General features: G+C 38.1%; 1 protein-coding gene across 9 annotated transcripts in view; it reads left to right on the top strand.

Annotated features, from left to right (window-relative positions):
- The window catches only part of TBCD (tubulin folding cofactor D), a 228,936-nt gene that overhangs the window by 198,879 nt on the left and 4,241 nt on the right, over window positions 1-25,816 (top strand). For all 9 annotated transcript variants that reach the window (XM_030534204.1, XM_030534199.1, XM_030534201.1 and 6 more), the window contains 6 exons: window positions 3,327-3,448; window positions 4,641-4,718; window positions 11,183-11,272; window positions 12,356-12,443; window positions 21,357-21,466; window positions 24,672-24,756. In XM_030534204.1, coding sequence (XP_030390064.1) covers window positions 3,327-3,448; window positions 4,641-4,718; window positions 11,183-11,272; window positions 12,356-12,443; window positions 21,357-21,466; window positions 24,672-24,756 — 573 coding nt within the window. The remainder of the gene's footprint in view (window positions 1-3,326; window positions 3,449-4,640; window positions 4,719-11,182; window positions 11,273-12,355; window positions 12,444-21,356; window positions 21,467-24,671; window positions 24,757-25,816) is intronic.

The following is a 25,816-nucleotide window of genomic DNA, read 5'->3' as shown; positions in this document are numbered from 1 at the left end:
ATTTGGGTTTGAGTTTTGGCATTCTGCAACATTCCTTTGGTTCAAAGGATATTTTATATAAAAGAATCATTTAACAGTATAACTGGCTTATGATAATGCATGTTTCTTATGGCTACGTAACAGAAAACTTCCTGGTGTATGGGGTCTTGAGAACAAAATGGTGTACTCTTTGCGGTTCTCTAAAGCTGTAATTTCAAGCATGTTGCATGATGATGTTACATGATTATTATCAGTCTCCACTAAATCACAGAATGTCCTCATGGGATTTGTTCAGTACTAATAAAAAAGTACAGTGTGAAATGTTATAGATGTTTAATAAGTAAAGACATAATATCTTCAAGAAGATGCTATTTTGTAAGACAGTCTCATTGGAGGACTGCAGGTTTTTGCCTGGCCATAAATATGAAACAATTCTAGAGAGCTGTGCTGAAGTACAGCAACAAGATTTATACCAGCCATTGCCGGATCTATCTAGCTATTAAGCAAGTTAATGAGTCAAACGACAAAACATAAAAATTGTAACTACACCAGATTTATGTCAGTGTTCTGTATGCACAGAATCTATTGTGTGTGAGCATTAATCTTTCTCGAAAGTAAAGTTCTGAAATAGACTCAGAGTTTGCCAAACACTGTAGTGATTTCTTATGCTGCTTTGGAAAAACTGCTGCCTCTTTGAACAGTATTGTCTTAGTTTCCTTACTAAATTAAAATGCAAGGACATAGTTAGATGGTTTGAAATTTGAGAAAATAAATGTGGTTCTACAATATCTAATTATGCTGCCTGACACTGCAATCCACAATCAGAAGCTCCCTACCTTTACACTGACAAATAGTCTACTGGTTTAGAAAAGTTTGCAGGAGTGGGTCCATGGGTCTGTATTCTGAATTTACAAGTTTGTTATCAAGCAGAATGCATTTGAGACTGATTTCAGGCAACTTTAAAATAAAGTATTGTGAATTGTTTATTACTTTACATTAAATGTCCCTGACACAGAACTTCAGAAGGATTATTTGCCTTTGAAGATTGGGAGTATTAAAAGAAGTATTGTGAGCAGAACCATGCAGACATGGGCTCACTTTCTCTAACTACTAGACTTTATTATTTTTTTAGTTCTAAGGAAAACACCCTGCTTGCCACTTAAGTATAGTAAATATGTCAGGATTTGAAATGAGCCAGGAACAGTGCTATTTATTGAGCATAACATACCCTAATGTACATTTCATCTTTTTCCTGCACATGTGCGGGAACGTTCTGACTGTGAATACGTCTTTATCTGTACAATGAAATGTATGTATATCAGTTATATGAAAATTGTAACTTGGAGCAACTCTGATAAAACTGTAAAAGGCTCATTTATTTTTAGATTTTTTTGGTATGTATGTGTATCCTGTTCCCTTTACCACTTTTGATGAAGACAGTCTTTTTAGTAGCCATTACCTCAGCTCAAAGGGTAGGGGAGACTCAGGGCTCTTGTGACGAGTCCCTCTTACATAATGTTTCATAAGGACAGTCACTCTCAGGCTTTATCCCAAATTCCTGCCCAGCTTTGTCTCTGGTCTGAGTTCCATGTGAACCATAACCTCCCAGTTTTCTTTTAATTTTAAGGGGATGACTCCTACCCACCTCCAAGCAAACACTTTACTGCTTGTTAGTCACCAAGAATGGAATTGATGAGGACAATCACTCAGAGAAAAAAGAATGGTTACTTGGCCCATAGCAGTGATTCTCAAACTTTTGTACTGGTGACCCCTTTCACATAGGAAGCCTCTGAGTGCAACCGCCCCCCCCTTATAAATTAAAAACACTTTAAAATATATTTAACACCATTATAAATGCTGGAGCCAAAGCGAGGTTTGGGGTCGAGGCTGACAGCTTGCGACCCCTCTGTGGGGTCCTAAACCTCAGTTTGAGAACCCCCGTCCTATAGTAACTGTAGTTCTTTGAGATGTGTTGTCCATGTGGATCCATAATCTGCCCTCTCCCATTTCTGTGGAGTTCTATTCCATGCATTTCTCTGTTTTGTTATCTTATTCTATATGCTTATATTGACTCTGCTAACTGTTGTCTTTTAATGACATTTCTGTGGAACTGCATTGTTAATTTTTTGAGACTTTCAGGGAAAAACATCTGGGGACTTGGCTCTCTTCAAAATTATGGTGAGCTGGACAGCTGGAAATTAGTCAATATGAAATATAAATTAGGAATGTGGCAAAAAAATGTATGGTTAGACACATGCTTTTTGAAATACTGTATTTCCATGAGACTTTACAGATTTCTTTATGTCAACCCTCTGCAATATTTGGATAGGGAAAGTGCTTGATTTATTAAAATTTTATTTTATTCAAAGAAAGGGGAATTGTTTGCAATTGTGTATCATTCCTTTCCTTTGCAAAAAGTCAATGGAAATATTTCTTGATAATGTAGTACAAAATAATTCCTTGGGTATTGAATTTTTCAGTAAATGTCTTGTACCTTAAATCTTTTTATATACTGTGAAGACCTTAAACATAAGCATGCCATATAATTTCAGCATGTGAAGAAACTCCCTTAAATTACTTTTGACATATGAAAGTACAATATTTATTCAATTCAGTTCAAATTTTCTTTGAGGGCAACTGGCTATTTCAAACATCTATACCTAGGTGCTATCAAAGCTTGATTATTGGTTTTGAAACTCAGCATACATCAGTAATTATCTACTTAATTTGAATGACATCTATACGTAGATAGTCCAACTTTTGCTAGTTTGGGGGGACTAGTATGCTATTTCTAATGTGTTGTATACTACTGTTAAAACGTATTAAAATACATTTATAGAAAAGTGTTATTTACATATTGGCTTAAGTATCTGAAACTAATTCTGTCGGATAAATATTTAAAACACAGTAATCCTGATGCTCCAACGCACATGCATATCTGCCATTGATTTCTGTGCAGGTTAGGCCGTGCACATGTTTGAAGTGTAGAAGTACAATAATGGGGTTTCTAGGTTATTTTGGTATAAATGCGAATCCTTTACTGAATCTTTTTTTTCTCTTTTAGTTAATCTACTACAGTGGCAAAACTTTAACGGGAAAAAACAATACAGCTTAAATGGAAAGTGAAATAGCTGTCTTCCCTGTCAAATGCTGGCAGTGAATTGTATACTCAATCACTGTTGGATATGATGTAAAGGAGTATTTTTTTCATGGTAAAATGTGCAGCTTACATAGTCAGGGATGAACATATTCATATCCAGTTCATGAATGTTATCTTTTTAATTTATTTCAGCCATGGCCAGATGTGTTTTGCACACTGCTTCACTTGAAATATTTCTCTTTTGTAGGTCAGGTACTCGGCACAGAGCCTGTTTGACTATATGAAGAAAATCCAAAATGATCTAGGTGCCATGAATAACTTTTGTGAGACATTGCTACAGGTCTTTGAGGATAACCTGCTGAATGACAGGTAATCTTTCTCTCATAAAGGAGTTAGTTGAAACAATGTGCACTGAGCAGATCTTACAGACTCTGAACAGTGGTCTAAAGTTGTACCATGTAAATGTTTTAAGATATTGGGGAAGAAAGAAAATACCTTCAAACCCCCCCCCCCCGAAAAGATGGAATTATGGTATGGTATCGAATATAAAGAAGGAAGCATTTACCTTAGTGCGATACTGAACTTATTGTGATAAGCTATAATATTTTCATGTAATGCAATATTCTGGGGAGCTGATATTCACCTTGATCGATCGGTCCATCAGTCCTCACAGAGAGAGTGCTGATCACAACACGTCAGTCATTTGTTTTTAGCCAGTCCTTCAGCTACTTGCTGGCCAGGCTGTCAGTGTCACCAGACATCTGATCAGCATAGTGCACTGCAGCCCAGAACCCCTGAGTGAAACACCAGCCTCAGCCTCCCAAGTAGCTGGGATTACAGGTGCGTGTCACCATGCCCAATGGAGCTGATATTGATGTGATAAAATAAATAAATGTGCAATTTGTAGTGCAATCCACCATGTATTTATTTAGGAAGGGTTTCTTTAGGAATATGCAGATTGTAACTCTGTAACATAAAAACAGGTCAGTTGAAAGACCAGATTTTTTACATAGCAAGATTTATTCACCTAAACCCCATTTACCAAACATGTTTGCAAGTTAGTTTATTTTCCTGGGGAATTTTTTCTGTTCGTGACATTTAGCAGAATTTTCAGTCTTACTTTTGGAGTTAACTCAGCAGTGGTAGCTGGGAATACATGTGTAGCTGTTTTGGCTGTCATACCACGTGCTCTAGTCCAGTCAATAACTAGGCTAAATGAAAAGTTGTTGCATCTTTTAATAAACTCAGTGAAGTGCGTTGTTCAGATTCATAAAAATTATCCTACAGGTTTTAGTTGGGTTTGCAGGCCCCTACAGGCTTACACCCACACTAGCTGTTGTCCAGCCTGTTCCCTTTGGCTGCGACAGAATGCAACCGTCTCAGCCAACTGGAATGATTTAGCCAACTCACAGAAGTTACCTAGCAACCTTCCTCTAGGGTGGAGTGGAATTCTAATAGATGTATGGAGATGGGAGGTCCCCCCCGCTTCCTATAAAAATAAGTGTATAAATGAAATCTGTGGCAAGAAGTGTCTTTAGAGTGTGTACTTTTTTTACATTAGGGTGTCTGTGCCCTTGCTAAAGATGCTAGATCAGATGCTGGCCAATGGCTGCTTTGATATCTTCACCGCTGAAGAGAAGTAAGTGCTAATTATTCTGCTTTGAAATTGCTGTTTTATATCAGAGGACACTGAAGGGGATAGCTGCTGCTGTAGCTAATTTACGTTTGTGTTGTGTTACTAGTGAGAATGTTTTTACCAGTTGAATGTCAGTGTACTTAAAACCAAAATCTGATCATCTCTACCTTGTCAGTGGTCCTTTCTCAGAAGATCTTTTCTTCTGTTAAAAAATGCATCACAAATGCTGATAATTATAATTGCTGGGGGACGTTTGGTTTCACAATATGCGATGTGCTTTTTTAAATCTTGCAACAAACTAATGTACATATAGTGGCAGTGCCAGTGAACAGCTGCCTTAGACTGAGATGCATGCTGCACTGTATATTAGGCAATTTAATAATTTTGTTTAATTTCCCCTGAAGTTACAATAATCCATTGAGCAGCTATCAAGAAAGGTCAAACCCAAAGGTCAAATACTGGGGCTAAGATCCTTGGCGGTATCCCTTTAACCCATTTTAGCTCTCTATCACTGTTTTATGACCAGCAAATGAACTAGATTCAATCTGCATATTTTCATCTGGAGAAGGTGTGGCAGTGACAGAGTCATACAATTGCTGAGAATTGTTGTATAGCCATAACTAGCTGTACATATTCATGGGAATAAATATATATTCACCATGCTGTGTACATTTCACTGGCAGTGTTTCCCAGTGTGACATGCTGACGCAAAATGCCTCTGCTGGCCTATCATTTTTAAGAATACACTCTTCTGTGAGTTGCAGGGCAGGGCCCAAAGTTTCCAGTCAAGTTAAATATTCTGGAAGGACTGAATATTCTTGGGATTGAATAAATGTGAATAAGCATTGCATTTGAAGTCTGACAAACAGTATGTCAGCACATCTGCAGATACCTGGCAGAGCTGTACAGCACTCAATGCGCTATATGCAACTTTATACTGGATTTGGCATCTATTTTAAAAAGTTTTTCTTTATTTTAATGTTAAAATCTCTCACAGTGGATGCACTTTAAAAGTTTCTGCTGGTCTGAAAGTTTTAAATAATTATTCAAATATTTCCAATTATATGTATAGGGTACATTTCTTAAACTGGTAACATATTTCTAAATGGTAGAAATTGGAATATTAAAAGTTAATAAACCATCCCCACCCTCAGCCAAAAGAAAACCATCTATTAATCTGATGAATTCCTCTCCCTTCCTTATTTAGAGGATTAAGACTCCAAGAAGTTCACTTAGAAATCTTGCAGTGCAGATCTAATTTATCTGGGAAGAGCTTAAAGGGTGCTATAGAAGATCCTAAGCTAGCTAGAAAGAGTTCCAGAGTGCTGTCCTATGTTTGCAGTAATTATAGTTTTGTTCTGGGAAAATCTTCCTGGGATAGTTAAAAGATAGTTAAATACTGCGCTGGCTCACCGATGCCTGCTGCACTGCAGTGTAGGAAGTCACTGCTTTTTGTGTGAAAGAATGTGGGAATGTGTGACTGCTGGAGCGGATTGCTTGAGCAGAACCACTTGTATGCCAAAGCAACGTGCCAAAAAGGATGCGAAAATACAAAGCAGAATGAGTCGGAATGAATTGCAGACACACTGCCCTATATAACATGTAGCATACAATTTCAGAGCTAGAATGTATATAAAAAGTGCTGGGGCTTAGGTGGTGGGGAGACAGAGTGAATGCTTTGTCTCATTTTTAATGTCAATATGTGTCTTCCACAAAAAATCAGCTGCTAAGAATTATAGTGCTGGTTGAATTTTTTTTAACATGAAAAATGTCCTGTTATACAATACATTACATCTGATCTATAGAATATGCAACTCTTGCTCAAAAGCCTGGAACATCAGCCTGTCAAATTATTTGTTGGTTTGTTTTTTTTTTCTTAATTTGGGCAACTACGTCTTGGCAAGATCCCCTTGGATTTAGAATGCTCCAACACCTATGGTTATGATGCCAATGACTGCTTAGCCTTCAGCTGACTATTGTTAAATTCGTTATTAAGAGTATTTGCAAATGCAAATTTCTATTCTGTTACAGTAAAAATGAGGTTTGTATACAGTATACTAGACTTCCTTTTTTTTCCCAACAGTAGTTGCAAAAAACTAGTTGTCCAGAGCAGGTAAATAATATCCAAACTGTTGTTGAATTCTGTAGTTAAGTTATAGCTATTGGATTAATGGTTTGATACCCCCACTGGATGTCATTCTTGCATCACAGGAACACAGCTTGGAATGCATGTTCTTGCCTGTTCACAAGATGCCCCCCTAAAGCTGGGTCTGGAAAAGAGAGTGGAAAGCATTCTCATAGCTCTGTCTAATTGACTTTTAGTGCTCGTGAAATGTGCTGGGCTGACAATGCTAGGATTCTTTAGTATATACTGGACAAATGCATCACTTGGCAGTTTCCTGAGAACTGTCCTGTCAGTATACTTCAACCCTGACTAGATTGGTAACCTATAAGGTTGAGAGCGGAGCTGAATCTTCATAATCCATTCAGTCTTTTGCACCTCTGCTGAGGTTGCCAACAAGGAGGCCAATTACCTCCTTGGACACATGCTTAATAGGAAATGGTATAATCCAACTCTTTCCCTAGTGACCAAACTACTGGCAGTAACAACTTTCATTCGCTGTTGCCATTGGCCAGATTTGAATCTGTGCTATTGAAGTGAAAAGTCTGTTTGCCATTTCTCATTCACCATCTAGTTTTCTTTTCCCCCCTCTAATAGCTGCAGTACTTTTCCATTGAAGTGTAATGGTTCCTCTGTGCAGGCACACACTGTTCCATAAAACTCTGAATTTTAACCTAATAAAAATTGTGCATTTGTATGGAATTCATATTCACTCATATGGCCTCTTCACCATTTCTCTTCATTTTAATGAATAATGTAATTCTGCCTGGACTGTTAGTTGGTCAGGAATGGTGGCAGAGGCCAAGGCTAGCACATTTGAACAGTGGTTTTAAAGTTCATTATAGTCTAGGCCCTGTGTGGCAGGGTTTTCAGAATGCTTGCTGAAGGCTGGTCCTGCAAGATGCTTAGTGGGAGATGGGGGTATTTGGCATCTTGCAGGACTGGGCTGTAATACAACAGGCCCAGATTGTGAATCTCTTGCCCTCAGGAGTAGTTCCATTGAAGAAGTATCTAATTCCTGGAATTAAAAATACTTAGACGTATTCTAGCATATAGTTTGAACAGAATAGTCTCTAAATCATCATTCTATTGGTATAGTGTGCACCTGGCAACATCACATAAGTAGTATCTGTACAGTAACTTCTCACTTAGTCATGCAATGCTCCCTTACAGTGTTTGGCAGCCGCCTGCTTTGTTCGCTGCTTGGAGAAAAAGCAGCCCATTGGAGCTAGCTGGTGGGGGCTTGGAACCAGGGTGGACCAGCAGCCTCCCTCCATCAGCTCCCCGCTCCCCTAAGTTCTCTGTACGGCAGCCGCCCAGCAGGCTATCAATTGCTGGGCAGTTCAGCCATCCCTCCCCACACTGCCATGTGCTGCTCCTGCCCTCTGCCTTGGAGCTGCTTCTGGAAGCCTCCTGCTTGCTGTGCAAGGGGGGAAAGGGGTTCTAATGTCAGGGTTTCCCCTACTACTGCCCCCTACTTATCCCATCTCCATAGAGCAGGGGGGTCACACGACAGGGCTCAGGATGGAGGGAGCTTGCTGGCAGCAGCAGCTGTCTCAATTTGCTGATCTACTTAAAAAGGCAATGTACTTAGAGTAGGGTCAGTGTACTTAAAGGGGCAATGCATCTCTCTCTCTCTGTCTGCCATGCTGTTTCCTCTCCCCCCATTTGTGCTGCCTTGTAGAGTGTGAGGCTACATTAACAACATGTTAACCCTTGAGGCTCAGCCGAGTGCTAGTTCATCATTTAGCCAGTAAGGCATTCCCTGGGAAATAGCCCACCCTCTGACTTCTCCATCTCAATCAAGCTTCACAGTCATCATTGCTGTGCACAGTATTAAATTGTCTGTTTAAAACATATACCGTGTGTGTTTGTGCGTGTGGGTGTGTTTGCGCATATGTGTATATATTATTTTGTCTAGTGAAGAAAATTCCCTGGAACCTAGCTCTCCCCCTATTTACATTAATTCTTATGGGGAAATTGGATTCACTTAATATCGTTTTGCTTAAAGTCACATTTTTCAGGAACATAATTACAACATTAAGCAAGGAATTACTGTATATGTTCAGCTATTAGGGCCTCTCATTTCTAAAACCATCGATATAATAGTTTGCAGAAGGTTTTATAAAGTGCTATAAGATGGCATGTGTCATTAGTGATGTGGCTCTTAGATTGTAATACTAGAGGCGATTCTTTAAGTAGTGGTAATTCCATTCGCTAATAGAGCCTAAGCTGAAAAGGGCACAGCATGGCTCTCCTCTGATTTCAAGACCACCCCAAGTAATGTCATGACTGATCTAATTGAAATGCAGCTCACCTTAAAACAAAAATTCTTTTTGCAGGAACACGTGTGCCCAATTTACATAATGTAAAGACTTCAGACTGATCTCTTTTCCCCAGATACTGATTCTGTTTCTGCTGGAACCATGCCCACACAGAAGAAGGAATTTTCTCAATTTCCTTTAAAGAGGCCAAGCTATTTGAGTCATCTGAGATCACACATAGGTTAGGTTTAGTTATTACAAATGTGAAATTGGCAGATGACAGAAAGGAAAGTGGGTCTGTTTTAAACACCAAATGCTGCACATGTACTAAATTTTTTCCAGATGCTCTGTTCCAATTGGCCTCTTTGTTGCTGTGCTTTTCAGCAATGTCTATATTGTTGAATCAGTTTAAAATCTCACCTAATTCACCATATTGCTGTTATCCTGTGCTGAAAGGCAGGCACGCACTGCAGATACTGTAATTAAACTCCTGTAACCTTCAGCCAGTCTGGAAAATAGCCTTGTGTAATTTGCCAGCCCAGGAAAAGATACCCAGCCGTTATTATTTAACATCACACACAGTTCACCCCACGCATACAGCCATACACATGTAGCTGGGGATTAATACACACACACCCCTACCAACCTACCTGCCTAAACATACACCTTTGGACATTGATACACATGAACTCTCAAATTCATGCATGCATGTACACCATCCCCCTCAAATGTGTCTCACATGCACACTTCTCACCAACTCGCGGTCTTTGCAGGGTTGGAGCAGAGCTGATGTGACTTGCGGCTGTGGTGGTGATACAGAACTTACCACTGCATGCCTCTGAGTTAGAGATCTTAGCCACTTCACCATAATTTTTTCTGAAACTACCTTTTAAAATAATGTAAAGCACACTGATGCCTATTGTATGGAAATCATAATTTATCATTCCTATCACCTTTGTATTGTTGCAAAATAGATAAATTATATTGTACACCTTAATCTTATTTTTAGATCCACAGTTTAAATCAACGTAACAGAGATAAATGTCTGGATTTTGCTTTATGCTTTTCATATGTAGTACAGTGGAGGTTTCCTAAATGCACAATCTAGGAATAAAATAAAAGTATTTCTTTACCAATGTTGTTTGTTACTAAACAAATATGTTTAGTACATGCTACATTTATGACAATAGCAAATTACTCTGCTGTTTGTTTTTTTATCAGATGCCTAAGAGTATTGAGGAGAAGATTAAACAAGTTATGCTGCAAATCTAAGGATATATTCTAAGAGCCCATGAAATATGAACAAACAGAATATTAAACAACACTGTTTGTGTAAGCATCTGGGAAAGAACTGTGAGAACCACATTTCCCATATGGTGTGTGGAAAAAACACACTTGCTAAATATATTTCAAGATGGCATCAAACTGTACTGCATTTAGCAGTAAAGCTTTGGAGAACTGCAGTCCCAGGAATCACTAAGAGATCATGACAGTACAATAGTTTAAAGTGCATTGATCATCACTTGATGCAAAAAAAGTTTTCAATTAATTTTAAAACAGCAGGGGATGATTAAGGGCTAGGTAACATAGCAATGCATAACATAAATAGATTTTTATGTGGATATAGAATGTTTTCTCTTCCTTTGCCATTTCTGATCCAACACAGGTTGGTAATAGTAACAAGACATGGCATCTAATTGTTTAGTGGCATATGTGGAATTCATTTGGTTATAGTTCACTCCCCCAGTGGACAGGTAACTGCAGCACAAAACAATTAGCATTTATTTCTCCCTTGTCAATATAGAGGTCAGTGACTGAGTAAGCACTGAGGCTGAAGTAAATTCCCACCATTAGACAGGAGGTCCTTCGAGAAAGGGATGAATCAGATTGGCAGAGCATTGTAGGAGAAGCTTCCTATACAGCTGTCTGTTCTGTATTTGTTCTATGAATAATACTATTAATCTGGCACCCTCCATGACAACTATATTCATTTAGAAATAGATTTTAACAGAATGTCAACCTAAAAGAGTTCTGTTTGCTTTTTAAAATTAATAACTAAAATAAACTTTTAAAAATTTCAGCCATCCGTTTTCTTTGAAGTTACTTACTCTTTGCAAAGAAGAAATCAAGAAATCCAAAGACATTCAAAAACTTCGCTCCAGCATTGCAGTGTGAGTTTGTATAAAATCTTCCTTTTTTAATTCAGAGAATGGAGATTCAACTTCTGAACTTAGAGCGGTCGGGTGACTGGAGAATTGTTCTCCTTTGTCTATTTGGCATGAAATATATCTGAAAAAACACATGTGAATGAATGCAACTGAAAGTTCCCATGATTTTTATAAATGTGTTTTAAGAAAATCACACACAAAGAATCAGTAAAGATTTGATTCCAGGTGTCACCAACCCAAATGATTAAACTGCTGGTGCCCTAAGGGGTGGGATAAATCATTAGCTTTTTACTTCTGGAGAGTTTGATTCCAATGCTGGCTAGATAACAAACATAATTAAATAAATTACTCTAGATCCTATTTGTGAGCTAGAACACAAAGCCAATTGGGATGTTTCTGCTCCAGAGAGAACCACAGCTGGAGTAGCAGGGAGAAGTTGTAAGTCAGGACTGAGGTGCTTCAGAAGTGTTGTAGATGGTGGGTGAGATCATGGGGCTGGAAACAGTGATGTTTGTCTGGATTGATGTTCTTTGGCAGAAGTTGGTATGACACTGTCAGTTGTAACTCTATTGAAAGCAGAGGATACAGTTAAGGATATTCTTGACTCAATGTGTTAATGCTCTTAGTCTACCACTAGTTCACTTTTTCTACTCCAGTATTTGAAAGTGTTCTAGAAAGCTTAAAATGAGCAATAAGCCATATATCCAAACTATCCTTTACTCCTAGGCAAATCATGCATTAGCTTACACTGTGTCCTTATTTACCTGTGTGAGAGCTTGTTTCACTTTGTTGTGATTTTTACACACATTCTTTGGTGGTGCCTGTCAGTAGTTTGAAAACCATAGTTGTACTTGGCATAGCTGTGTGGCACCCCAGACATTGTTTACTAACCCTTAATGATTTTTACTATACTTCCCTCAGTTTGCTTTCCCACGGTGGCTGGAAAATAAAGTGATACTTTTTGAGGGAAGCAAAACTTTTATTTTATTTATACATCTTTATTATTAACCTCAACAATAAAATGTACCTTTGTGACTGACTAGTGAAAGGAAACCACTCAAGCTCTATACATTGCTATTTTTCTAGGTTTTGTGGCATGATTCAGTTTCAAGGTGACATGAGAAAGAAAGTTTTATTTCAGCTGTTCCTTCTTCTTTGCCATCCATTTCCTGTGGTAAGTATTGGAGGTGTTGCCATAAGGCTTTTGGGAAAAAAAATATAATTTTTTTACCAAGAAATAATAATGTTAAATACTACTTGAAGTGAAAAGGGACTGAAAGTACATTTGACATATACACATTTTTTTCACAGATATTTAAAAACCATATATTTTTGAGTAGGTTTTTCTCTGGATGTTACTCATCCGAAATTTTAGTGTCTGCCAGTTCTTTACCTTATTGATTTGCTTGTATGTTGTATCCATATCCTTTCCCTTTTGTCTGAGTCTTTACCCCAAAGCATTTATGATCTAGAAATTGCTGATGTTCTGTTTGTACAGCACAGTAAGGCTCCAATCTCCACTTGGGTTCCACCATAATAAATTCTTCCTTGAGTTATTGACCCTACTGTTGCTCTGTGTGAGGGAGTGTGTGCGTCTCTCTGTGTGCTTTTTGTTAGCAGGGCTTTGGATCTGCACCAGCACCCTATGCCGCCTTGTGCTACGGGAACAGCATAGCTGAAGTCGACGTACCTTATTTCGACTCGGCTCCTCCATCGACTCCGCTTCCGCCTCTTGCCCTGGTGGAGTTCCAGAGTAGATGGGAGCGCGTTTGGGGATCGAGATGCGATATATCGATCCCCGATAGATCGATCGCTACCCACTGATCGGGCGAGTAGTCTGGATGTACTCATAAATTGCCAAGGAGGAGCAAGATCCCAGTCCTTATGTACAGAGTCAATAAACATATGGAATTGTGGCATATCCCATCAAATAGACATCTAAGTGGTTTACCTGCTGGACTCGCTGAATTCCATCAGGACCACAAGTGAAAGTTGAATGACTCCGTTTTTCAGGAGATTTGACTCATCTTATGTTCTCTGGTGATAGATCTTTGTGATGCTGTCCAGCATGAAGTGCCATTGCTTCTACTCAATGGGAGAGAACAGTCACAACTTGTTGGGAGACATCCTCTTTCCCTCAGCCTCTCTTTCTGCTGTTTCCTTATCCTCAACCGCCGCTACTCCTCAAAGTTCTGAACAAGCTGATATGAGAGAGCAGTGATCATTTTCATAGTGCTGTCATGGCCCATGTCGGTATGGTTCCCAGACCTGATATGCCTACCTCTGTGTCCATGTCTTTTCCTTCTTCTGACAGCGGACCTTCTAACTCAGGAATTGAGTTCCATAATCCACTCCAGCCTCTCATGACTGCATTTCAAGGTGTGAATCTTCTCAGTGGCGCTTGGATATAAAACAAGATTGTTCTCTTGATGTCCAGACAGTACTGACAAGTAGTAGAAAGCCTACCACAAGGAAAACTTACCTACAGAAATATAAGTGTTTCCAAGTCTGGTGCGTCCAGTAATCCATATCTCCTTCTAAGTGTCTTATGCTGAACATACTCAATTACCAGCTGAATCTGAGTACTCTGGGTTTGTTACTGAGTTCTGTTAAGGTTCACCCAGCCACTATGACAGCTTTTCACCCCCGACTTGAAGGCTTCTCTGGTTTTCACATATCCTACAACCACAAGATTCCTTAATGGTCTGTCTAACCTGATTCCTCCTGTAAAGGAGCCTACATCCACCATGTTAGAACCTTAATTTAATTTTTAATGCCTTCTCTTAGGAAACCCTCCACTTAAGCCCCTGAGGACCTGTTTGTTTGTTCTTCTGTCCTTCAAAACCTCATTCCTCATAGCTGTCATCTTGGCCAGGAGGATAGGAGACCTTTGAAGTGCTTATGGTTGATCCAGCACATAGTGTACTACCACAATAAGGTGACATTATGCCCTCATTCTTGTTTCCTACTTGAAGTCTCATTGTGTTTCTATATCAGTCAGGGCATTCAGTTACCAGTGATTTATCCCAAGTCTCACTCTTTGAAAAAGGAAGCCAGTCTTCATACTCTGGATGTGATAAATGCTCTTGCCTTCTACCTAGATAGGACCAAATCCTTCCAGGTTTCTCCCAAACTCTTGGTTACAGTCACTGAGAGAATGAAGGGGACAGCCAGTCTCCTCCACCCAAAAATGGATTTTAGGTTGCATTTTGGCACATTATGAGGATTCAGGGTGCATACTCCCTCCTCCAGATAATTGCCCATTCCACTAGGCTTAATCGACTAATATAGCCCTACCTAAAAACATACCCTGCGTGGACATTTGTATAAGGCCTCCAGGTGGGTGTTTGTACACACATTTTCCCAACACTATTCTGCAGCATATGCTTCCAGAGAGGATGCATCCTTTAGCAAAGCTGTTATTCAGTCTGTACCATACCTGCTCCTCAGCCCTCTCCTCTGTAACTGAGGCACTGCTCGGGAATCTCCTTACTAGCACCCATAGGGACAATAACTCGAAGGAGGAGAGGTTATTCAATTGGTACAAAAACTATGATTCTTGGAGATTTTTTGTCTCTGTGGTACTCCACTACCTTCCCTCCTCCTCTGCTTTGGAATCCTGCTAGGCTTTGAGGTTGGGAAGGAACTGTAGTGGTGGTATGTCTGCCCATCGCCTGTATGACCTCATACTGGAGCACAAGAGGCACAGGGCACAGACACAGACCTATGAACACTGTGGACAAAAAATTCTGATCAAAAGTGCATGGGCATGCTCATATCCTCATGTGGAGGACCTATAGGGACAAAACATCACTAAGAACTCCAGTAAATATACAGGTAAGTAATCTTATCTTTATTATTCACAATACTGATAGTTACTCAAATTAAACTAGGGAATCACAGGTTCTTAAGAGATTCTTAGTCCATTGAAGCCAAAAATGTGTTAGTCTCATAGGATTGGGCTCATCATTTAACTATCTTATTTTTGGTGAGTCACACAATATGTTGGCTTGGGTGGCTGGGGTTACTTTTAATTTAAAATAAAATCCTTGGTATTGTATGGTGGATTGTTGAAGCAGTTAGCGTTCTGGGAAAAACATTCTTAACTATCAAGCAATGATGCTGGTGTCCACATGGGAGTATAAAGGCAAGCTAGTCTTTTTGGACAAATCGAGAAGGGAAAAGTTAGAGTAGCAAGAATTCAGGTTTCAAAGAAGGTCTAGTAATAACCCAAGGAAGGCAAGGAAGAAATTATAGGCAATTAAAAAAAAAGTAGCTGTGCCCATCTGTAAAAACAACATATCCTTATGAAATAAGAGCGATAAAATATGAAATTGAAACAAACTCTCTCTAGCTTTTGCTCCATTTTTACCCACAATATAGTTTTAAACCAGTAAGTAAACACAAGTTGAAAATGTTGATCCTAAAATATAAGTATTTACTGTGCAGAGTATAGTATAATTTTAACCTTAGTTCAAAAGTAAGCAAAATTAGAAGAGAAAATGTTCATTTTTATTAGCTAAACAGAGCTAATCTATATGTTGTCAAAACATTTCAAGATCTCATTGGTTTTCAGGTTGTTTTTGGTATGCTCTCTTGCAGTCATTTCAGCTACTGTGGTGATCGCTTCCTTTGCTCTACCCCACATGCCCCACCTTAGAAACAGCTTTGCAATTTATTATTTTACAGCAGAATATAGCTTTGTTTACATAATAGCTGGCATTTTATATATGCGTGTGTGTCTATATAGACACAGAGAGAGAGAGAGAAAGAGAATGCAAAATCTCCATAAACATTCCAAGGTGAATGTAGTTTTGTGGAACACAAGGGCCATACTTGTTTTATTGATTAGGCCACTGGGAAAGCTGTTAACCTGGTCTTCTGGAAAGATTTCAGCTTTTTTACATCTAATATAGATCTCTCTCTCTCTCTCTCTCTCTCTCAACACAGCACAAACTACAGAGTCAGAGAAGGAATGCTAAGGGGCTAGAAACTGAATATTCTAAAAATGTACTTTTGAATTCCTGAGCTATGAAATAATTACTCTGCAGTAATTTTCTAGTGCTTTTTTCATTAAATCACATAAACTCCTAACAGACATCCTTTAAAATTCTATATAATTATTTAATTCTGTAAAGATAATTTTCAAAATGTGTTGGAGAATCCGAAGTCTCTATCTCAATCTAGCATTTAGATCTGGATCTGGAGGCTTCAGGAAGGCTTCCGATCTTTGCCATGCTGTAGACAGTCCCTCTCCAGATTCTTTCTTTGATCAACTTCACAGAGCGGGCCCAGCTCATCTTCCTGTCCTTCCCCCTCCTCTCGCCCCAGTTGCTAAAGCCAATTTGGTGCAAGAATGAGCTGTCTGCCCCCTGCCCCCTTTTTCTGGAGGCAAAAATGTGAGCTTTCCCAGACCAGAACTGCACACTCTGCTGCTTTCCTCTATGTGGTCCTTCCTCACCTAGCAAGGATGAGCATACAGAAGATGAGCAGTCCTCCCAGGAGCCACAAAAAGAGAACTTGGCCATGACTGTGCCCAGCCTGTGGGACAGTTGCTCAGCTAGGGGAAAGGGATTATGTCTGCTGGGTTGTTGGGGTCTTTGCATCCCCCCACACAACTTGAGGCTCCCTTGGGGCCTCTCTGCAAGAGCAGACAGGGCTGTCTTCCAGGGTGGATTTGATTTAAATCACTAGTCAAGAAGACTCCAATTTAATCATGATTTCTACGTAAAAGTGCATTCTTGTTGGTTGTTACAGCCTTAATACATATTCTTCACAACTCAGAGATAGATGTAGGTTTCATTATTAGAAGGTACACACTATACATTTTAAAAGTGATTTATTTTGAAAACTTTTCAGATTAGTTTTAAAGCAATATCAGAAAATGAATCATTGTTTGGTAATTGAAACAGATATTTATGAAGTCATTGGGAGGTGAACTATCTCAATTCAACAGGGTAATCATTAATATTTGGAGGATTTTCTTGCAAAGCTGTTTTAAGAGAAGAACATCACCAGACAGACTTGTTTTATTTAACTAAAACAACAACGTTATGTATTCTGGATTTTTTTCTTCAACAGCAAACATATAATATTTCAACAAAACAAGCATATGAATTTTTGAATTTAAACAGTCATTTTTTTTTAAAATCAGGTTTGTTTTCATTAAAATTAATTTTAACTAAAATAGTTAAATGAAATATTAAAAAAAAAATTAAATCAACTATGTCAGCCAGGTCAACATGAGAAACTTAAAAGATTGGCCTCTGCAGCTAACTCCATAGTCTTCACTTTTATTTTCCTGTTTGTTCATAATCTGGAAAAGAAAAACAAACTGCCCTGCTTTTTCAGGTCCCAAATGATTTCCTAATTTGGAATGAATTAGTCCAAAGGAAGAAAATATTCTTTCTACACTGGCAGAAGAAGCTACTGCTGTTAAAAGTGAGATTATCACTTCAACAGTCTCTGAATCCAAGTGCTTAAGTGACTTCCACCAGTTCACTGGTGGGACTTTCTTTAAAACATTATCAGCAAATATATATTTCTTGAATGGTTCTTATTCCCAAACTGGGTCTCTTTTACGGCCTGCTGCCTTATAGGTTTAACCTTTTAGTGAGAGAATGGTATGGTAGATCTCAAATCAGTGAAGGCTACACTCAGAAAGACTTCTGGAATATGCTGCTCAAACAAAACTGGAACTGTTTCTACTGCCTGTTCCTCCCTTCTCACATTTATCTCCAGACTTCTTCTCCTCATCCAGATCTATTTCGCCCGGAAAAATCTTCTATTCATTGAACTTTTTGAAACTTTGCACTTTTAGAGAGAGGTAAGGGATTGACTCTGTGTACACAAATTTGCAGAGGGACAATAGGGTTGAGGTCTGTTATTTCTCACCTCTGTATATTATTTCTTTAAAAACATTTTTGCTGTTAACAAGCATGTTATCTCTAGAGACATAAGTCCACAGTTTGAGAACTGCAAAACTAAGCATCTCTGATGGTATCTGCTAGACTGAGCATTGGGTAGATAGAAAGATTAACCTAAATAATCTATCCAGAAGCCCCTGAACCCCATAAGATTGGATCCCTAATCCATGAACTATCGGAACTCATTTACAAAACTCTACTTAAACATTACATGAATATATTGTCTCATATTATAGAATTAGAATTTATAATCCATATTCCATGACGCAGTATCTTTGAGCAATAATGTGTCTTAATTAAAACTATCTTTGGATAGGTTTTTCCCTCAAAAAGCATTTTATCAAAAAAATCATTGTTATCCACCCTGCTGCTATCTTCTCCAATCAGACTTGGTGGGGGTAAGTCTGAATATTTCCCCCACCATTGTCTTGTCTCTTCACATCTGCTCAAGTGGGAAATAGTCACTTGGCAAGGAGTCTGGTGCCCTCTCCAACCCCCACTCAGGAAGGTTCCCCTATATTTCCTCCACATTGGACAAATGACTTGCTCAGAAACTCCCCAAAGGGGAGCACTGTCCTCAGAAAAAGGCACCAACATCCTGATCAAAGAAAACTAAGAGAGGTGCAACCCCAATATTTCCAAGAGGGGAGAAGTCACTCCCAGAAAGGAAATGATTGGGCTGCAAGCTTTCTATTTAAGTTAATCGTCACACCTGTCATGACGTTTGTAATAAAACTAAATAAATAGACATAATTTTAATTCACCTCCTGAAAGTAATTTCATATGGCAACATTTCAAAAACAATGCCTTTTTTAAAAATTGCAGATCTGCAACTATACAATAAAGCCACTCATCCAAGGATATTTGGTGTAACTTTAAAATCCAGACAGTCCATACTAAATCTAAGAATCTAAACCAACTCCAGTGAGAACTGTTAAATACAGCATAAGATGGGGATTTCAAAAGCACACACCTTTGGCCTAAGTCTGCTGGCATTGAAGATGATGATCAAATTCTCATTGACTTCAGTGGGAGCAGAGTTAGACCAACACTGAGAACTTTTGGAACTTGCTCACACAGCTTGTATGTCAGTACGTTCATTATAATCCCGTATTTTTAAATACCATATTAACATATTATCACTATTATCAGTAACTACCCAGATATATCCATCTTGCCTATTATCAGTTACCTGTTTATCTCTCTGTAGATTTAGGTCCCCATTCAGTATGGTACATGCCAAATTTTAAGCATGTGAATAGTCCCATTGGCATTGAGTAGAACTACTCATGTACTTACAGTTAAGTACCTGCTTTAGGTAATTTGCTGAATTGGGGTGCTATCAATATATTTTCAAACTCCTTTTGAAACATAAATAAAGGGTGTTTAAAAAAACCACACCACCAAACAATACTTAGCAGTAAAAATTGAATGTAGGCTGAAATTTAGCTTACAAAATCTTAAACCCAGGGTGATCTTAAAAAAAAAAAAAAAAAAAAAAGAATCAGTTTAGACTGTTTTAAATTGATCAGGTTAATAATAATCAAGTGTAATCTTGTGTCTCATAACTCCAAAGTGGCTTAGATTTTGAAAAAGAAATTTAATTACTGTTGCTATTCTCAGAAATACAGTCATCTGAATCATTTAACATACAAAGCTTCCTACTGTGTTTGCACAGGAAGTAGTTTTTATAAGTAATATTACTATGTATGCTTAATGTACCTTCCAAAATCTATATTGACAGTACACAGAATATGGTGATATAACAGTTGTAAAGGCATCATTATAATCTGTTGTGTAAATAATATATGATTTTAAAATGTTTTAAACAGGTATTTACATGTACACCAGAGTAGCGTATTGCAATAACACTTCCATATTCCCATGAGACAGTATTTTGTGGCCTCTAGTTAGTCAATATTTAAATAAGCAAGTAAGTGCAGAAATCCCTCTGCTTAAACACTGAGGTTGTTACGCAAGTCAAAAGTGAAGAAATTCAAATTTCTTTCAAATTGCATCCTTCCGTTTTTGTTCTCTGCCCTGAGAGGTGCCAGAGTAGATGGATGAGGAACCGTGCTGGCATAAAGGGAGTCATTTGGACCTTACACATACCAGGAGATAAGGACTAGCTGTTATAGGGATCTCCAGGTGCCTTAATCAATGCTTGGATTTCATTGATGAAGCAAGGCAGGGTTTGTTGAATAGATACTAGATGGAGCAGATTGGGAAGCATCACCTATTACAATAATTACTTCTAAACAAGCTGGGAGGTTCCCTGTCTTCTGTAGTAGAAAATAAGGTATTTATGGTTCTGAACAGTTAGATTATCTAAAAATGTATTGTCTTCTAGGCTGTTGGCTGTGTATTTGGCTAATTTGTCCACAATTTAGTATATACCAGCACAGAATAGAAGGCAAATAATGATATGAACCTTTTTTTTTTTTTTTTGGGTGCCGTAAAAGTAAGTATATCTGTCTGTACAGTAGTGACCTACAACATTGCATGAACATGATATATTCTACAATGAGTAAGTGAGTATGCATCTATAGAATATAATACTCAGAATGTTAAGCCACATTTTGGGGAACTACAGGGGATACTAATAAGACATTTTCATACGAAAATCCAAATTATATTGCTGTTCTGCCAAGAAAAATCCCTGTCTGACTCATCTCTCTTTACTTTGGCATTCCAGTCTGTAAAATCAGGGATGTACTTCTCTGCCTCATAGATTTGTTATGAGGATGCTATTTGTAAAGCACATTGCAATTCTTTAGCATCTTCCATTTGAGGAGCTCAAAGTATTAAAATAGAAATAAATCACCAAATAGACATCTCTGAATAAATGACACATTTAATAAGCATTACACTCACAACACTTCTTTGAGATACAGAAGAAATGCTAGAATATCAATTTGATAGATATGCAAATTACAGCAGGGAGCTGAAGTCACTTTCCCCAGGTTCCACAGCATATCACTGGCAGACTCGGGAATATCACTCCCAGTTCTGCATTCTGAACATTTATACAACTTTCTCCACTGAAGTATTCTGAAAGTACTGTTAATAACAACTGTAACTAACATGTAGCTCTCATGTAGCAGTCTGGATAATTTCACTGTTTTCAGCAACTAAAATTTATCTCTCTGCCTTCTCTGTAGATAAGGAAAACAACAGCCAGTCAAGTGTATGAAATGTTGATAACCTACAGTGATATTGTCGATCCCGATATTCTGGATGAGGTCATGACAGTACTTAGTGACACCAACTGGTGAGTGAATTCATTGTCAGAGAAATGTTTAATAATAAAGCCAATTTTAATAATTCTCATATCTATAAAATATTCATGAGGAAAAGTGGAAAAGGAACTGTAAACAACGTGATATCTGTAACAAGATCCACTTATCGCTTTATACAAGTTTAGACAAGTTTTTTAGGCCAGAAAGGAAAGGGACCTTCCTGCCCTGAAAGCTTGTCTATTGTATATTACATATTGGTGGTAAATAAAGGTGTTATGAGTTTTAGTTTTACTGGTTCAATGGTGTTTACTAAAATGCCCATAATTTCTAATAAAGAAGAAAGGGAGGAAATCCTGGAAGTTCTTTGTGCTACAAAAAAGAAAATGTTTGGGGAGACAAACTGGCCCGGCACACCAGGGTGCTCACTCTGGCGAGCCATATGCCAGAGGTTGCCAACCCCTGAAATATAGGCTTCAGAAATGTTGAAACCTCCTTCAAACAAATATTTTGAAATAGAAGAGTCTGACATTCCCCAGTGGAACTTTCATATTGTAGTATCAATTAACTGCATTAATAATATAATTTAAACTACCTTCTGTTGTCTTTGTCATTAAATCTCATCTGGAAAGAAGGGCTTGCATGCACTCGTGAATTAATATAGCTGAATGTACCACAACTCCTTGCCAGGATTTTGAGTCATTTCTGTTACTCTATTAGAGGAACTCTTGTATCAAATGCTCTGCTGTAATGGCAACATTGTCTTGTCCATGCCAGGTGCAGTGGGTTATCACTGACCCAAAGGTAGTAGTCTTTCACTTGAAATTCACCTAGTGGTGAAAAAAGGGGACTTCTAGCAGTGGTCTTACACACAATAAAAAAGGGGCTCTCAAACTGGGGGTCCGGACCACTCAGGGAGTCATGAGGGTATTACGGGGGGAGAGGGGATCACAAGCTGTCAGTCTCCAACCCAAACCCTGCTTTGCCTCCAGCATTTATAATGGTGTTAAATATATAAAAAAGTGCTTTTAATTTATAAGGGGGTCGGTCTCAGGCTTCCTATGTGACAGGAGTCACCAGTACAAAAGTTTGAGAACCACTGCAATAAAATAACAGAATAGAAACATATGACAGAAAACTGAATGCTGTAAGAACTGCTGATTATATTTATGCTTAAATGTTCATATTTTCACAGCTTTTATGAGCCTGAAATATTAATCACTAGGGGGGAGAGAGAGAGAGGCTCTGACTATATAGTTCTAGATCCACAGAGGGTGCAGGATAGGTGTTTTAAAGGTGTCACTGCTTAAAAGATAAAGCAAATGAACTAATTTGAGTACCATTTGATGCCTTTTTCCTTAGTTCTGTGAATGCAACAAGTAATGTTCTCATCATTGCATTACAATAGATGTGTTCATGACTTAAACATTTCCGAACTCTCCCATTTTAGTGAATTCTGATGTCTTCAAGGAATAAGTATATTTAGGGCACTCTTTCACAGTTTCTCTGAAGCCATGTAAAAACACAGTGGCGTTAGTCACTGATTTTGGATAATTGTTCTGCATGAACTTAAGTAGTTTTCAGTTTGCACAGCTTGTTTTTGGCAAGCTAAAGGGTGCTGGATCTGAAACTCTGGGGAATTATTTTATGCCACAGTTTAATCTCATTCTGCTCTGAAATTCCTGACTGGTGATCAAATGATGTGTCAGTGTTTAAAAGCTGTAAGTATAATGATTGGCTGCTACTACTTTTCTTAATCTTTCAGTGCTGAATTAGAATAACTATATGAGCTTTTCTCAGATTTGCAGAATCTATTTCTTTTCAGTCTTATATATTTGGCTAAATTACCACTTGAACTCTATAGTTAAAATAATTTGTTTCCAAAAACTTTTGAAATTGCTCCTCTTGCGTTAATATCTTTCAGTATTCACTCAGAAAGTTAAAGATTGTTTAGCTATTTTGGCATGAAATCCCTCTTTCATCTCCATAAATTGTGAAGAAGGGAGGGAGCAGTGGCTGTTGCTATGTCATATACAGAAATAATGCTGAGACAAGCAACTGGTTTGAGAACCGTGTTGTTTGTATTGTAGATTCCCCTTTATTAATTTGTCAAATTAATTTAATTTAATTGTTAATTTAGTAATCAAACTAAAAGAGTAATATTTAAATCAAAATCATTACAGAAAATATGGTTGTTATAGGCCTAGTCTTAAATTAGTCAGCCATCAGAACCCTGCCCTGTACTCACTAAAATTGTGTGGCTAAAATTCTCTGTTGGCCCAGTGCTTAGTGTACACTCCAAATTCAGATATAAGTCTAATACTTTGAGATTTAAGATAGAGTTCTAGATTAATTGGTGTGTGCTTGTTTCACCTGGGGAGACTTGTAGATAAAGCAGTTGAAGAATGTAATGTTTATTAAAGAAGACATGACACCTTGCAGGGGATCATTAAGAGTATGTTAAAATTCTCAAACTCTCTGGGTACTACAGGAATGACTTTATACTTCTGAATTAAAATAAATTTGTGTTGACATCAGGAAGCTGAACCAGCCTCAAATATTTGGTAAAAATAATAACCAGGATACGCATGTTTGAAATATTCTCCCTGTTAGAACTACCGTGAGTTTAGGGTACAATTGTTTAATTTATAATATAACAAAATGTTCCTTTTGTTTTGGCTCAAAGCAAGTTTGCAACTTGCCAAAGTTGTCAAGTCTTTGAAAAAGGCCAGAGGTATTCAACATTTAGATTGTGTGCACCCTTTTCTGTAATACTGGAATCAGTTTTGTTCTCCCCAGAGAATTAAGTCACTAGGTATGAGGCTCCATATACCATAGCTACCTTTACAAAATCAAAATTATGTACAGGATTGTGTCAGAGGTACCAAAGGTTTCCCTTTATTTTAGGCTCGGAAATACCTTCAGTATCGAATAATCATTTAAGGGGAATGACACTTCTAGGAGACATACTGTTAAGAGTCCTCTGGTTTAATGCAGTGCAGTAAAAATGTTATACTTTTTTGTATCAATCAAATCAGAATTTATTAAGAGTAAATGTTTCACTATACTTTGAAAGGATACTGTATTAAGAATACAGTTAAACAGTAAATAGTATTGTCAAACTGTTTATTAGGCTTTTCTTTTCATTGCATGTTACAAATTCAGTTCTAAAAATTATGTTTTTTCTAGATGGACTGAAAGCATGAACATTAAAAGGAATTCTCTTATCTTCCCTTATAGGGATGCTGAATTACCACTACTGAGAGAGAAGCGCAACTATCTCTGTGACCTAATGAAAGTGCCGAAACCGCAACTAGTGTCCAAGGTAGAGTTTGCAGTTTTTGCTATAGAATTTTCCTGAAGAAACAAAATTAAAAGCATCAGTTATTTTACTAAATATTCTGTACTTGTTAATGACATCTAGAAATCCAAGACCCATGGGATTGTGCTACAAGCCTAAGACATAAGTACAGAATGTATGGAATTGTCTAAAACAGTTTTTATAAAACCCTCCAATCCCATTCCTTGAAAACATTCCAGACTTCTGGTGTAAAGCTCAACTTACTGAGACAATGCAAGCATGCAATAATGTAGCACAGATGCCTGTGTGTACAGTGTGTGTGTCTGTGTTTTGTGGAAAAGAATGGTAAGAATTTCCCCTTCAAATTTAATAGCAAAACTAAAATTCCATGACTTATGTGACTTCCTATAAATTGATTCTGCATTTAGGACAGGAAAGTTATATTCTAAAACCTAATAATAAATAAAGCACTCCTGAGAAGTGACGACATGTAATCTTAGGAAAGAATTTCCTTACTCAGTTTAATGTACACATGATGGGCCAGATTTGCAGAAGTATGCAGCATGAAGCCAGCACAGTTTTGAGTACAGCTCATTCTCCACCAGAGGAGAACTCTGTTTTGATCACTGTGACCCTAAGCTAGAGAAGCATGAGAGAGGTTCTTTTCCTCCAGATGTGTCAGACAATGGGGAGGAAGATGTTGGCCACCAGGATAAGCAGGCTAAATAGAACCAAGGACAAATATTAAATACACTTGTCCTCCCACTTCATTCCTCCTTCATGGAAATTGTTAGGGAGGCATGGAAAATGGTTCAGGTGGCAGGCCATGAAATTCTACAAGGCCCCCTAAAGCTGCACTCTTCACTGTCTAAACTTGATGCAACAGGTAATTCCTGCAGAGGGAGTTTTCTTACTAAAGGATGGTGCAGGCACAAAGATAGATGCCATTCTTAGAACAGACTTCACAGCCTCTTCAGCAGCCCTATTGTCACTAGGAAGCACGTGCTTGCTAGTGCTACGGTGTCCTGCTGTGATGAATTAAAAACCTTTGCCCTCAGAACAAAGAACAACTCACTGATACCTA

This window comes from Gopherus evgoodei, chromosome 15 (assembly GCF_007399415.2).
Source record: "Gopherus evgoodei ecotype Sinaloan lineage chromosome 15, rGopEvg1_v1.p, whole genome shotgun sequence".
Lineage (NCBI taxonomy): Eukaryota > Metazoa > Chordata > Testudines > Testudinidae > Gopherus > Gopherus evgoodei.
Note: the sequence above shows the minus strand (reverse complement) of the source record. Positions and strands in the feature narration are given on the sequence as shown.